Source organism: Chenopodium quinoa, unplaced genomic scaffold (genome assembly GCF_001683475.1).
Source record: "Chenopodium quinoa cultivar QQ74 unplaced genomic scaffold, ASM168347v1, whole genome shotgun sequence".
NCBI classification, from domain to species: domain Eukaryota; kingdom Viridiplantae; phylum Streptophyta; class Magnoliopsida; order Caryophyllales; family Amaranthaceae; genus Chenopodium; species Chenopodium quinoa.
The window spans coordinates 12,331,474-12,344,714 of record NW_018742738.1 but is presented as its reverse complement, the minus strand read 5'-3'; the positions used below and the strand labels follow the sequence as shown (position 1 = coordinate 12,344,714).

General features: G+C 38.0%; 3 protein-coding genes across 3 annotated transcripts; 1 reads left to right on the top strand and 2 right to left on the bottom strand.

Moving 5' to 3' along the window:
* Positions 1-244: 244 nt before the first annotated feature.
* Positions 245-3,246, bottom strand: LOC110724272 (uncharacterized protein sll0103-like). The gene is made up of 3 exons (XM_021903696.1): positions 2,894-3,246; positions 921-1,480; positions 245-624 (listed from the first exon to the last, which is right to left on the bottom strand). The coding sequence occupies exons 1-3, from the start codon at positions 2,949-2,951 to the stop codon at positions 259-261; spliced, it is 984 nt and encodes a 327-aa protein (XP_021759388.1). The 5' UTR covers positions 2,952-3,246; the 3' UTR covers positions 245-258.
* Positions 3,247-6,012: 2,766 nt separating this feature from the next.
* On the top strand, positions 6,013-6,490 carry LOC110724271. The gene is made up of 2 exons (XM_021903695.1): positions 6,013-6,203; positions 6,288-6,490. Exons 1-2 carry the CDS (start codon positions 6,015-6,017, stop codon positions 6,426-6,428), a joined length of 330 nt encoding a protein of 109 aa, XP_021759387.1. The 5' UTR covers positions 6,013-6,014; the 3' UTR covers positions 6,429-6,490.
* A 73-nt stretch (positions 6,491-6,563) lies between these two features.
* Positions 6,564-7,724, bottom strand: LOC110724270. Its single transcript, XM_021903694.1, has 2 exons — positions 7,351-7,724; positions 6,564-7,262 (listed from the first exon to the last, which is right to left on the bottom strand). Exons 1-2 carry the CDS (start codon positions 7,604-7,606, stop codon positions 6,646-6,648), a joined length of 873 nt encoding a protein of 290 aa, XP_021759386.1. The 5' UTR covers positions 7,607-7,724; the 3' UTR covers positions 6,564-6,645.
* Between the last annotated feature and the right edge of the window lie 5,517 nt (positions 7,725-13,241).

Sequence of the window (13,241 nt, the reverse complement as noted above, 5' to 3'; positions counted from 1 at the left end):
GGCAAACCTTTACCAACCCCATTAAAAACGGTTAACTTTATTTGTTGTAGTACATGTGTGACTATGTGAGTATGTGATATGTTTGGCCCTTATGCATTGTATGTACGGCGACAGGGGGAGGATAAGGAAATTCTTACCCAAGTTGTCTCTAATGAAAATTGATGCTATAATCTCATGATTGTTATATTACTCCACCAAGCTAAATACTTCTTAATAACTAAGTCTCATATCCAACGATAGAGTAATTAAATAGATTATTTACCTGTATGTACATACGATCTTGAGCACATCGAGATCAACCTCCTTAGTAACTTTAGGGAGAAGAAGGTCAACCAAAACTGAGCGTATCTCAAATTGATAGAGATCGCCGAATGAAACAGTTACAGAGCCGGTTGCATCATCGGTTGATTGTGGATAGTTTCCTGCAAATACCTTAATGATTTTAGTTTTTACCTTCTCTCTCCTACTCACTTTATCTTCGAGTGGCCTTAGGATTAGCTTCACTTCTTGAACTAGTACACTGAGTAGCCCAGCCAAACATTGGAAGAACGCAATGCTCAAATCTCCTGGATTTGCCAAAGAGAATGTCCCTCCATTACTATTCTTTGCGACTGCATTGAGTACCTACTCAAAAAACAATGTATTGATATTAACTCAAAGTGGAGTATATAAGTAAAAGTGTTGCAAGTAATTAAAAAAATTATAAATAAATAAATAACAGCGCAGGAAGTACTTAAAAGTTCAATTATATGATATTTGAATCAAAACTGAGCATATCTCATATTTCTAGGTCTTAACCATCAGCTTAAACTTTTGATTGAGATTATCCAATAACATTCAAAGTGGAGTATATATGAATAGAGCATAAGTATTAGTAAAAGTGTTGCAAGTAATTAAAATAAATAGTTACAATGACTTACTCGTGAGTCATACTCTTCACCGGATCCAAAACCGAAAGTAAAGACAGGAAATTGATCAATGGAAATGAGGGCGGCATCACCACCCGCATTTTGCATACCATCAGACATCAACATAACTGCCCCAGAACGCCGAGTTGTGAATTTGGGGTCGCTGAGAACTTTTAGTGCCGTCTGCAGTCCAGCGCTGATGTTGGTACCGCCGTTTGCTACAAGATTCTGGACGAGAAAATCGATTTCTTCTCGAGCATTAGGAGTTATTTGACGCAACTTGCATTTCCTTTCAGCATTCGATGCAAAGATGACAACTGATAAACGATCAGATGGGCTTAGTTTCCTTAACACAAATTGCATTGCTCGTTTCATTTCAACCAACTTTGCTCCCTGCATACTCCCGCTAACGTCTAAGACCATCACGATATCTGCTCCTAGTCTACTGTTGCTTGCTCCTCGTCCTGAAAGCTCTAGTAAGAGTTTGTAGTTGGTTTCTTCAAGTGGCACTTCTGGTTCATTATCGAATTTCAATGGCACCTTTCCAACATCATTTGCTCCACCTATGTCACCTAGTGAACAATTTTACAAATGTTGTATCAGTATGTACTGTGATAACAGGGTTGAAATTTTATTTTAGAGAAATTTGTGAAAAAAGATCTTTTAAGTAGTCGACTTTGTTTAAAAGAACTTTTTACGTAAAAAGTTGTGAAAAAAACACCTTGTAAATTGTATATTTTTTTAGAAGGTACTTGACTGAGTTTTCTGGGTGATGAACGCAGGAACTTCGGCATTGACTTAAATAGTTAAACCATGTCACATAACTTTTAAAAAAAAATAATAAAAAATAACTAAAATTTTCGAATCCATGTGACTTAGAGTATCGACCACCGAAGTCCATTCCATTCGAATTCGAATTCCCACCTAAAACGATTCAATTTTTGACTAACTAGTTTGGATCCAATTCGAATATCATTGTATAATTATTAATTAATTAGAGAAATGAAATGAAATAATGTGGCTTGAATAATTTGATATATGTAAACCTTGTGACAGAACATATGATAGTAAAAGCAAAACTCGTCTCGACTATGTTGCAATCGAAATTGGCATTGCCCCCAAGATTTAGCATCGATTCCGTCCTTTTATTGTCTACGTACTTATAAAAAAAAAAAGGAAATACAGAAATTCACAATATGCTCAGAAAAATTAATTTAAAGCGACAATGCTCGCATCAGGATACTCCGTTCTAGCCAAAACACAAGTACTTAAAATTTTGAAAACTTACATTTACACAAGGCAAAACTTTTTATCCCAACATTTACTACCTCCTTTAACTTTTAATTGTAACTTTGAAATATTTTATATTTCACAAATAATACCCAAAATTACACCTAAAAGTTAACTGAGCTAGTAGAACAATACAATATAAAACAAGCAAGCATCCACCTTTCCCTGACATTATATCCAACAATAAAATCACCTACTATAATTCACACTAACTTCCTCTTCTTTTTTTTTTTTTTTTTTTTTTTTGAACCAACTTCCTCAATTTTATTCTTATTATTATTATTAATTTATTATGCAGTAAACAAAAGGTAAACAGAATGGAAGCACTATGTAGTTTATTTTTCCTAAACATCCATTTATAAAATTATATGTTTTTGTAAAGAAGTCCTAAACATGAAACACACTAAAAAAATAAAAAAAAAAAAAAAAAATTCTAGATTCGCTTCCTTGTTGATGGAAAATTGACATGAGTATAACAAGTTACCAACGAGAAGATTCCATGTACTGTATATACCAACCACATATATATAAAGAACGTATGTAATAAAAACTGTGAAAATCTAGCTGTCTAATTGATATGAGTTCCGATCCAATTGAATAATTCTACTTTAATCGTCAATCAAAATAAATAATTTTAATCTTTCAAAAAACATTAAATTAAAGAGAAACCAAATGCGGATTAATTTAACATGTACCTGAGTTATCTTGATCAACGAGGATCTGCTCATCATCATCGTATTTCGGGTTAGTCATTTTGGTGTAGGAAGAACACTCAATTATTTTACTCAATACTTGTTTTATGTAGTACTCTCTGTCGCATATCTTCAGTATTTATAATAGTATTTCAAAATATTTATATAGTGATTATTTTTTGGTTTCAAAAAAATATAGTAATTATTTTATTTGTCATTTGTCGTTTACCCTGGTCCCACAACCTTTTTCTTTTTTTCTTTTTTGATATATCTCAGTTTTACCATATACCGTATGTAATATCTTGTGAACTGTTAAACATCGCCCGCAAATTCCTACATAAAGCCCACAAAATAAGAGTGAAATTACACTTTTGCCCTCATACTAAAAAACACACAATTTCTCTCTCTACTCTCTACTTCCACTTTCTCTCTCTAAATTATTTCCAGAGCTATGTCGAGGCGGCCCGGCAAGGAAGTGGCGGCACCGGCGGTGGGCGGAAGGCGGTTTGCCGGCCAGAAGGTAATTTTTTTAATTTTTATAATTTTTTTTTTAAAAAAAAAACCTCCGGCGACGGTGGGGCGCCAAGGCGAGACGCCATCACCACAGAGGAAGCGCCTAGGCAAGACGCCCGTACGGTGGTGGCGGCGCCTAGCCCAGACGCCACTACCACGGCGGCGGCGCAGAGGCTAGGCGCCACGGCCGTGGTATTGGCGTCTGGGCTAGGCGCCGCCACCACCGTACGGGCGTCTTGCCTAGGCGCCTCCTTCCTTTTTATTTTTTTTAATTTTTTTTTTTGTTTTTTTTTTAATTTTAAATTTTATTTTCGAATTTTTTTTTTTTTTTTTTTTTTAATAAATTTGTTTTTCTTTTTTTTAAATTGTATGTTCCCTTTTTTTTTTATCTTTTTTTTTTAATTTTGTTTTTTTATTTGTTTTAATTTTATGTTCTATTTTTTTTGTTAAAAAAAAAATTGTATCTGGTTTTAATTTTTAATTTTATGTTCCTATGTATTTTTTTTTTTTTTTTTGAATTATATTTTTGTATGTAAAAAAATTATAAGTTCCCTTTTTTTTTTATAAATTTTCTTTAAAATTTTGATGTTCTTCTTTTTTTAAGTTTTTGCAATTTTAAATTTTTTAAGTTTTGTTAGTTTTTTGTTTTTGGTTTTTTCTTTGCATTTTTGATTTTTTGTTTTTGTTTATGTTTTTCATTTTTTAGTTTGTTGTTTATATTTTTTGTTTTTGGTTATATATTTTGTTTTTGGTATATTGTTTTGTTCATATTTATATTTTGTTTTTATGTTTATATGTATATTGTCTTGTATATATTTATATTTTTTATGTTTATAATTTTATTTCCGTGACTTGTTTATTTGCTTTTGTGTTTATTTTCGACTTTTTTTAATTTGTTTTCGTTATTATGTTTCGTTATTTACTTGGAGTTAGGCATCGCAATTTAGACCTGGTGCGGGGAAGAGTATTGACGCCGTGAGGAGTACGATCTACTCAATGGAGAGCTCGGGGCCCAGACACGTTAGATCCCGTGGTATTTCGGCCTCGGCCCGCAGAGAACGGGTGCACTGTTCTGCGGACGATCAAGATGATGATGATGATGATGAGGAGGAGGAGGAGGAGGTCGAGGAGGAGGAGGTCGAGGACGAGGATGATGCAGATGAGGATGTCGACGATCAGAGTGGACCATATGATGATTACGGTCCATTCAGTCAGAGGCTTGATGATACGTATGAGACGCATAGGGTAGATGTGCGTAAGGGTCGAGATGGTAGGTTTGTTAGTAGATCTGGCACATCATCTGCGTCCACTGTGTCTGCGGGTAGCAGAAAACGGTCGAGGGCCGTTAATGATTCTTGGATGGTGAGGGGTGAGGTGGCCGGGGGACCTATAGACGGGAGTGTGATTCCTAGCTTTTTAGGACACATCGCTACCCGTATTTGGGAGGACCAGGAGAGGGCTTTGGATACAGGCATTTTGAAATGCCAAACCCGGGAAAAGACTTGTAGGTTTTTGTGTAGCTGGGCTGATGCTTGGCCGGAGGAGAGCGAGATGGTCGGGCGATTGAGGGCCACTAGAGTGAGTCACCTTCCTGCCACCATGCACGACAGGATTGACTGGACGCTGATCACGGCTTTCGTTGAGCGATGGCAGCCGGATACGAACTCGTTCCACCTTCCGTTCGGTGAGATGACGATCATGTTGCATGACGTCGAGGCCATCCTTGGGATTCCCGTGGAGGGAAACCGAGCATCTGTCGTCACTGATGCGGATCAGGCAGATTTACTAGCGGAGCTGTTGGCGGTGGATAGGGCTGCGCTGTACACATCGGCACTTGGTGTGTGGGATCACGGCGGCGTTAAGATCGCAGCCGTCTTGCAGCGATGTTTGCACCCTACGGCACGTAGGACGCAGGACACACAGCTGGCTGCATATGTTTTTCTTCTTCTCGGGTGTACCTTGTTTCCGGATAAGAGCGGGAACAAGCTCAGGCCACGCGACATAGTTGACGCGTGTGAGCCCGACAGAGTAGGCCAGTTTTCTTGGGGGTCGGCTACGCTGGCGTATCTGTATCGCCAGTTAGGATTCTCGAGCCGGGCTGATGCAGCAGGTATCACTGGATGTCTGACGTTGTTACAGACCTGGATATACGAGTATTTTCCTGCGTTTCGACCACACCGCGACCCGGTTCCCATTGGTGATGGCCAGCCACGTGCCTGTGCGTGGAGTCCGCGTGTCGAGAAGAAGTCCGTTGACCGCCTGCGCTCCATACGGTTATCGCTTGACAGGATGTCCCCCTTAGAGGTACAGTGATTAAATTATTTCTACTTTTACAATCTGATGCTTTATTTTATGACTGTTACTGATTTTAAATAATGTGCAGGTGAACTGGATGCCTTTCGGCCAGAACCCTAGTAATAGGGTACCCAAGACCCTCTACACTGGACTGATTCAGTATCGCGAGATCGTAGAGGCGTACATGCCGCAGCGCTGTCTTCGCCAGCTTGGATTTGTCCAAGTTGTCCCACCTCCACCGGCATGGCCCAGTAAGGCGGTACGATCTGCGTCGTCGAAGGAGTACGTCGTCCAATGGCCGTCAAACATGATATCCATGTGGGAGCAGTTTCCGATGGTTGCCCGCCTATGGACGGCGGAGCTGCAGCGGCCGCCAAGTGGGGTGACTGCCATGTGTGACCAGCACTACATGGAATGGTACATCCGACACTCGCACCCGAGGTTGATCAAAGACATCGACGACGCAGATGATGACGATGTGCCACCTGCCACTGCCTCTTATGCGGTACGTCTCATCTTTTATTTGTTGTTCTCTTATTTTAATATATATATGTATAATACGTCGTTTCATGTTTTTTGTTTTGTGTAGTGGATGGGCAAGATTATGCAGTTGGGACACCGACTTTTTGAGGAAAGGGACTGCATGACGAGTGCATCAGTCAGAGCTGTTATTGACGATCTGGAACGGACCCTTGAGCAGTGGCAGTGGGCGTCACAGAGGGATTACTGATATTTGAAATTAGACATTATCTTTTTAGTTTGTAATATTTGAAATTATTGTTCTTAGTTTTTAAAATTCAATATTATCTTTTTAGTTTGTAATATTTGAAATTATTGTTGTTAGTTTTTAAAATGAAACATTATCTTTTAAAAATGAACACATAGAAATGACATAGTATTGACAATACAAGGCCTCATAGTAAAAGGTAGGTGTACATCAACAAAAACTACATGGCAATTAAATTGTTCCACTGTTGCACGCGAGCATGGTACAAAGCATCCCAACCCTCCACGCTTGCTCTACGAATTTCATACCACTTCGGTATGATATTTGGGACCGGAAAATCGGGTGACATGTCTAATCGGATAAAATGTTTGTATGACGGCCCAAGAAATCCAATAGCAACGTCCCTTACCGGTCTGGTGACGGTCTCGCGCGAACACCAGGGCAGAACCGTTGTACATGGATAATAGGCTCGACTATGTAAACCAAGGCCGAAATGCATGACTGCACACTTGTAGATGTTTGCAACGGCAAAGAGATCAAGTGGCGCATCGAACCAATGATTTTGACCGCAAGGTCCCCCTCCCCACCGGATACGCTGCAGAGACCTATCCAAGTCCTCGCCGTACACATGGCCATACACATCTCGGTTTGATGCGATTTCACTGTACATCAACTGCCGCACTAAACCGTAGTTGTCTTCACCCATTTGAAACACATCCGCCACAACCCGAAATCCGCAGTTACCATCTGCAATGACATCATTCCACCCGTCCAAGAATGGCATCATGATATTAGGGATCCTGTCCTTATATGGAAAATGTTCAATGTCCATTCTCCCTGTTACACACATCAATAAACACAATAAACAAGTCAACAGTAAACTAATCAAACAGTCAACAAAAGAAATTGAAGTCGAATGTCTTACCGGTGCCGGGCATATTCACCGACGACGATGATTGGCTGCCACTTGATGAGGATGTACGACCACGGCCACGACCACGGCCACGACCGCGAATGTACTCAAACGCACTCTTGTTCCGCCGTGGTTGTCGACCCCTAGGTCGCTCGACCCCTTCCGGTTCCTCGGTATCCAAACACGATGTATTGAACATGTCATGAAGTATGTGTGTAGCACTACGAATGATCGAAGGGTGACTGGAGGACACTTGGTCAAACATCATCTGAAACTGCTCCAACTCCTCCTGTTCACGGTGAACCGTATGCGGAACAGCATGCTCTCCGATAACGAGCGTCCGCCAGAATGGATGAACCTGATCGACATGTAACGACGCCCTGTCTTGCGTACTTACGCGGTGAATGGTGCATGCACAAGGTAATCCATGAGTCATTGATATAGCACATCCGCACCGAATAGCCACTTCATCGCCCAACTCCCTCATCCTGGTATACTCGCTCAGAATCAACCCCAAACAGTGGTGTGACACACGACCGTGGAGAATCTTAAATATGAAATGGCCATACAACATGCCATGTCGTCGTCTGGAGTCCTCGAGATAGTTCTTGATGCCGTTCCTCTGAGTATCAATAGCCTTGTTTATTCTCTCGAACAGTGTATCCAGAGCAGCCGTGGAAGAATCAATCCAGTCCTTCAAAGCTCTATGAGCGCTCTCGACTCTGCATGTCGTAGTGTTCCCAAAATGAAGAACTTGGTTCGTCCAATATTTGACAAACTTTTCCCTCTGAGGTACCCACTGATGCATCACATAGTCTACGATTGGCGGGCACCACTTGTACGCATCCTTGAAGTTTTCCAAGGCTCGATCGTACTCTGCCTCTGTGGTAGCTTGCATGATCTTCCGCCACTTACCATTTACCAATGTCTCTGCTGTTACTAAATTCTTGTTGAAAAGATTGTAGGCTTTGACTTTCACGCAGTTGTTGATGTGCCATGTGCACAGTAAATGGCTCGACTCCGGAAACAGCTCCGCTATAGGGGCAAAAAGACCTCCCTCACAATCACTTACGATGGCCGATGGCTGTACATTTGGGCCGATGTAGTTTCTCAACTTTTCCAACACCCAACGGTAACTCGCAGCCGTCTCATCCTTCATGACTGCATAACCAATCAGAAAGTTCTGGTTCGTTGGAGCCATCCCAACCATCTCAACCAGTGGGAACTTGTACTTGTTTGTCTTGTACGTTGAATCGATCAAAATCACAGATGGCCAAGACGAAATCATATCAGCACAATCAGGATGGACAAGGAACAAATGAGTTACCTCCGATGTGTCTTCGTCAGATTCAAACCAGTAAAGGTAACCACGTGCTTGTGCCTGGTGCAGAAGCTGCTGTATAGGGTTCCTTCCCTCTGACCGTTCAAACCTCAATTTCTGTCTGACGTAGTAGATGTGTCTTCGGTTTGGCTGGTCTTCGGGGAATTTCTCTAACACAGACGCTAATATTTTAGCGGGCTTCACTTGAGCATCACTCATTTCTTTTACAACTAGTTTCGCAGCTGGACTTAGGCCGCTTAACTGCCGATGCCCCACTTTGTATGCTATCAGCTCATGGTTGTGATATCCCCATTTGCCGTAACCCTTCACTTCCCAACCGTCACGCCTTTGATGTTGTCGAACCTTAACTCGGAACTGACACCCACAACCTTTCCGCTTTGAGTCAAACCGAATCGCTTTACTGAAATCTCGTTCTTCTCTTTTGCGATAACGGTCGCATCTCAAAATGCGATCCATTCTACCATCCCTTTGAGATTTATGAGTTGCTACTACTAAACAAAAGCCTGATCTAATTGCAACCTGTTTTGCCCAATCAATCGCTTGTTGAGCATCTTCGAACAGGCCATCATGTACAAAAATCCCACTGTAATCATTTCCGTCTCCACCATAATCCTGTAACAATAACATATAACGTATAAATATAATTACATTAAGATTAAATTAACAAAAACAAACAAAAAAAAAAAGGGGATTAAATTAAAAAATAAAAAAAAAAAAAATTATTCCCCTACTGGCGCCTGGCCAGGCGCCTTGGCCGTGGCTGCGGCGTCCTGGCCACGCGCCACTACTATGGTCGAGGCTTCTCCACCAGGCGCCGTGACCACGGTGGCGGCGTCCTGGCTAGGCGCCACAACCACGGCATGGCCTTTTGGCTAGGCGCCAGCCACCATTTCGTCCTTACGATGCGTTACGAACCTCGTTTTCCGATGACGACGGCGATTCTCCGGTGATCCTCGGCGATCCGGTGCTGCTCCACATTTTTTTAGTGCGAAAAATTTATCTTCGGTTAAAATTATAAAAAGGGCAAATTTGTCAAAAAATTATAAAATGTGGGCTTTATGTAGAGATTTGCGGGCGATGAATAACAAGTCCCATTGAGTTATTAGATAACGCTAAAAGAGTGAGGAATATCTCAAATGGTTAGAATTCTCCTTTTAAGTTATATTAAGGTTACTCTAGGGTCAATTTATATTTAGTTTTGTAAACACTAAATAAAAAAACAAAAAACAAAAAGAAACTAGACAGTGCCTAAGCCATACTCGGTTTCTAAAATTAATACAAAGTATGAAGTAGTTATAATAACATAAATATAGAACTCTCTTTTATAATGTAAGTCAATAGTCAACCATAAATAATGATGAAACTTGTAGATAAATTAATAATCATATCATATAACTAATATATAAAGCTAAACTTTTAGTCAGGCGACGAAATAGAGACACTTGGCGTTCCAACTTTTCGCCAAGTGTCGCGCCACATAGAATAGAGTTGTATAGAATTCAATTTCTCGGATAAAAAAGTTAATTTAGAATTCTATTTTCAATCAAATTTGGATATAGAATTTTAGGATAAAATTGTTAATTTAGAGTTTTATTTTCGATAAAGTACCAATATTTCATATATACAAATTAAATTATAATTTTATTAAAAAAAATTATAACACTCATAAATTATCATATAAATTTATTTTTTGTATCATAGTATTTTTTGGAGCGAAGGAATTAGCTGAAAATGCACCACATCCATTATTTATAATATATTCTAATCAATTAAAACAATATACTTTACAATCTAATATAATTTTATTACTGTGTGTAGACCTGTCAATCGGGTTGGGTCACGAGTCACGAGTTATTTCGGACAGGGTCATTATTTTTGGTTACGGGTCAAGAAATGTTTTTCACCAATGTTATTATTATTAGTCATTACATACATGCCCTACTATATAGTTTAAATCATCACAAAAACACATCAATTCCTAACTAATTTTGTATCAATGATATGTTTTAAAATTTACATATAGATTAAAAATTTATCTTAACATTCAACAAAAAACCCGGGCATCGCACGAGCACAAAACTAGTAACTAATATATAAAGCTAAACTTTTAGCCAGATCACGAGACAGCGATACTTGGCGTTCCAACTTTTCGCCAAGTGTCGCGCCACGTTGGATAGTTTTAGACATACTTCATAAGATAAAAATTATTAGTTTAGAATTTTATTTGGATAAAATTTTAGGATAAAATTGTTAGCTTAGAGTTTTATTATCGATAAAATACCAATACTTCATATGTACAAATTGATTATAATTTTATTCAATAAAACATTATTAGATTATAATTCTCAAAAGCGTAAAACATTGATTTATAATATATACATTAATTAGTTAAAATTATTTACTTCACAATCTAATAGAATAGACACATGTCAATTAGGGTTGGGTCATGAAACATCTCAAATTAGGTCACTTCAGGTAACGAGTCAAGAAATGTTCCGCTCATGCCCAAAGTTTTAGGATTAGGTCAATCCAACGCGCTTTGAACATTTATTTTATTTGGTTTATTTTTTTCTAGTTTTTTTTTATTTTTTAATATATTAAATCAAACATTTTCACCAACATTATTATTATTCATTACTACATGCCTACTAGATAGAAAATCATCACTAAAACACATCAATTCGCAACTAATTTTGTATCAATGATATATTTTAAAATTTGATATATAGATTAAAAATTTACCTTAAAATTCAATAACTAAAAACCCGGCCATCGCACGGGGCACAAAACTAGTCTTGTAAAAATAATAATAATAATAATAATAATAATAATAATAATAATAATAATAATAATAATAATAATAATAATAATAATAATAATAATGAGGGAAAATTCCCATTAAAGCCTCATTCACTTCACTTTATTTTTTGCTTAACTAAAATTATTTTTACTGAATTTAAATTATTTTTCCTGAACTTAAATTATTTTTATTGAACTCAAATTGTTTTTACTGAACTGAAATTATTTTTAATGTTTTATATTTCTTTATTAAAGTTACTGATTTTTAATGAACTGAAATTGTTTTAACAGAACAAAAATTATTTTAACTAAACTAAAATTATTTTTACTAAACATTATTATTTTAATTAAGGTGAATTTAACTAAGCCTAAAAAAGGTTTCACATTATTATAGGTATATAGATTTAGATTGCACAACATATTTACTAATTTTGATTTTTTTTTTGAATAGAATTTTGATTATATATCATTCATTCATTCTACAATAATTTTTAGTTTTTTTCCCTAAGATTACGAATTACATACAAAATTTAATGGTTCACGATGCATTTGATAAAGCGAAAAAATTAGAAAGTTGCATCCTTTTTAAAATTAATCGAGGTGATATAAAGTTTATCTTCCTTTCTTTACTTCCTTCATTTTTATTTATTTATTTATTTTTATATTGAGACACTAATTTGTCGTACGATTTACAAATTATATTTTGACTAACTTCATAGTTATGAGATAACATGTTAATATGTGATCTTGATATAAAAATTTCAATATGTATATATGAGATAGCGAAAGAATATGTGTGATGTATTTTTCCTAGATATAATTAGAAGAATAATATATTTAGAACTATTTATGTTAAGCTAATATTTAGATAATATATCTTTAGGGTTTATGGTTATGATGTTTTATGAAGTTTGTTTCCTATGTTATGATGGTAAATTTGGTATAAATAGTCATTTTATTATGGAAAAATTGAAAAGAATAATCTCACCTTTGGCACATCTGCTAAAAATAATTCCACCAGAATTAGTCCCACCTTGTACCCCCCATCTTCCCAAATGGTCCTTTTACCTTCAACCTGTAAAACAGGTTTGATTTTTTTTTTTTTTCCCATTTAATCCCTCCTCTCTCATCTCACCCCTTCTATCACTATCAACTACCTCCACACAACCACCTACAATCTTAATTCGACAGCACCACCACCACACATACACCAACTCCCACGCAATTGCCACCACACAACCACTTGTCCCTGCTCAACCGCCCACAAGAACAATAAACCACAAATCACTGCTAATCCCCTCCTTCTACATCCCCCATACGACCATACTTTACCTCAACACAAAACTCTAACTCCAACATCCTTGGCTTTTCTTACCAACGCGCATCACCTGCGAGTTCAACCACCACCAAAAGCTTACCCCGAACCGTCGCACAACCCCGACAACCATAGAATTCACCTCGCCATTCACTTAAACGAACTGCTGAATTAGGTTGAATGGGGATGCAAATGCTGAAATTGGGTTGAATTGGGGATGTAATTGGGAAAATTGGGCTGCTAGAGGCGTTAGATTGCGGCAGCACTAGCCGCGATTTTGTTGTTGTTGGTTTGGGTGAATGGATCATGGGGAGTGACGGGGAAGGTGAGTTAATTAAAACTCCACCCCTGCCCTCATTTTCACCCTCGAATCTACTGACAACGTTCTCACCCCTCACCACTAGTTTTAATGGGTTAGGGAAGGGGATGGGTCGTCTGTTCGGCAAG

Bases quoted from the DNA above. Each gene is read 5' to 3' on its own strand.
- LOC110724272 (XM_021903696.1), bottom strand. From the start codon at position 2,951: ATGACTAACCCGAAATACGATGATGATGAGCAGATCCTCGTTGATCAA. The intron at 1,481-2,893 runs GTACATGTTAAA...ATTGTTCACTAG, and splicing joins CGTTGATCAAGATAACTCAG to GTGACATAGGTGGAGCAAAT. The intron at 625-920 runs GTAAGTCATTGT...TTTTTTGAGTAG, and splicing joins GTGAAGAGTATGACTCACGA to GTACTCAATGCAGTCGCAAA.
- LOC110724271 (XM_021903695.1), top strand. From the start codon at position 6,015: ATGTGGGAGCAGTTTCCGATGGTTGCCCGCCTATGGACGGCGGAGCTG. The intron at 6,204-6,287 runs GTACGTCTCATC...TGTTTTGTGTAG, and splicing joins CTGCCACTGCCTCTTATGCG to TGGATGGGCAAGATTATGCA.
- LOC110724270 (XM_021903694.1), bottom strand. From the start codon at position 7,606: ATGATGTTTGACCAAGTGTCCTCCAGTCACCCTTCGATCATTCGTAGT. The intron at 7,263-7,350 runs GTAAGACATTCG...TGTGTGTAACAG, and splicing joins GGTGAATATGCCCGGCACCG to GGAGAATGGACATTGAACAT.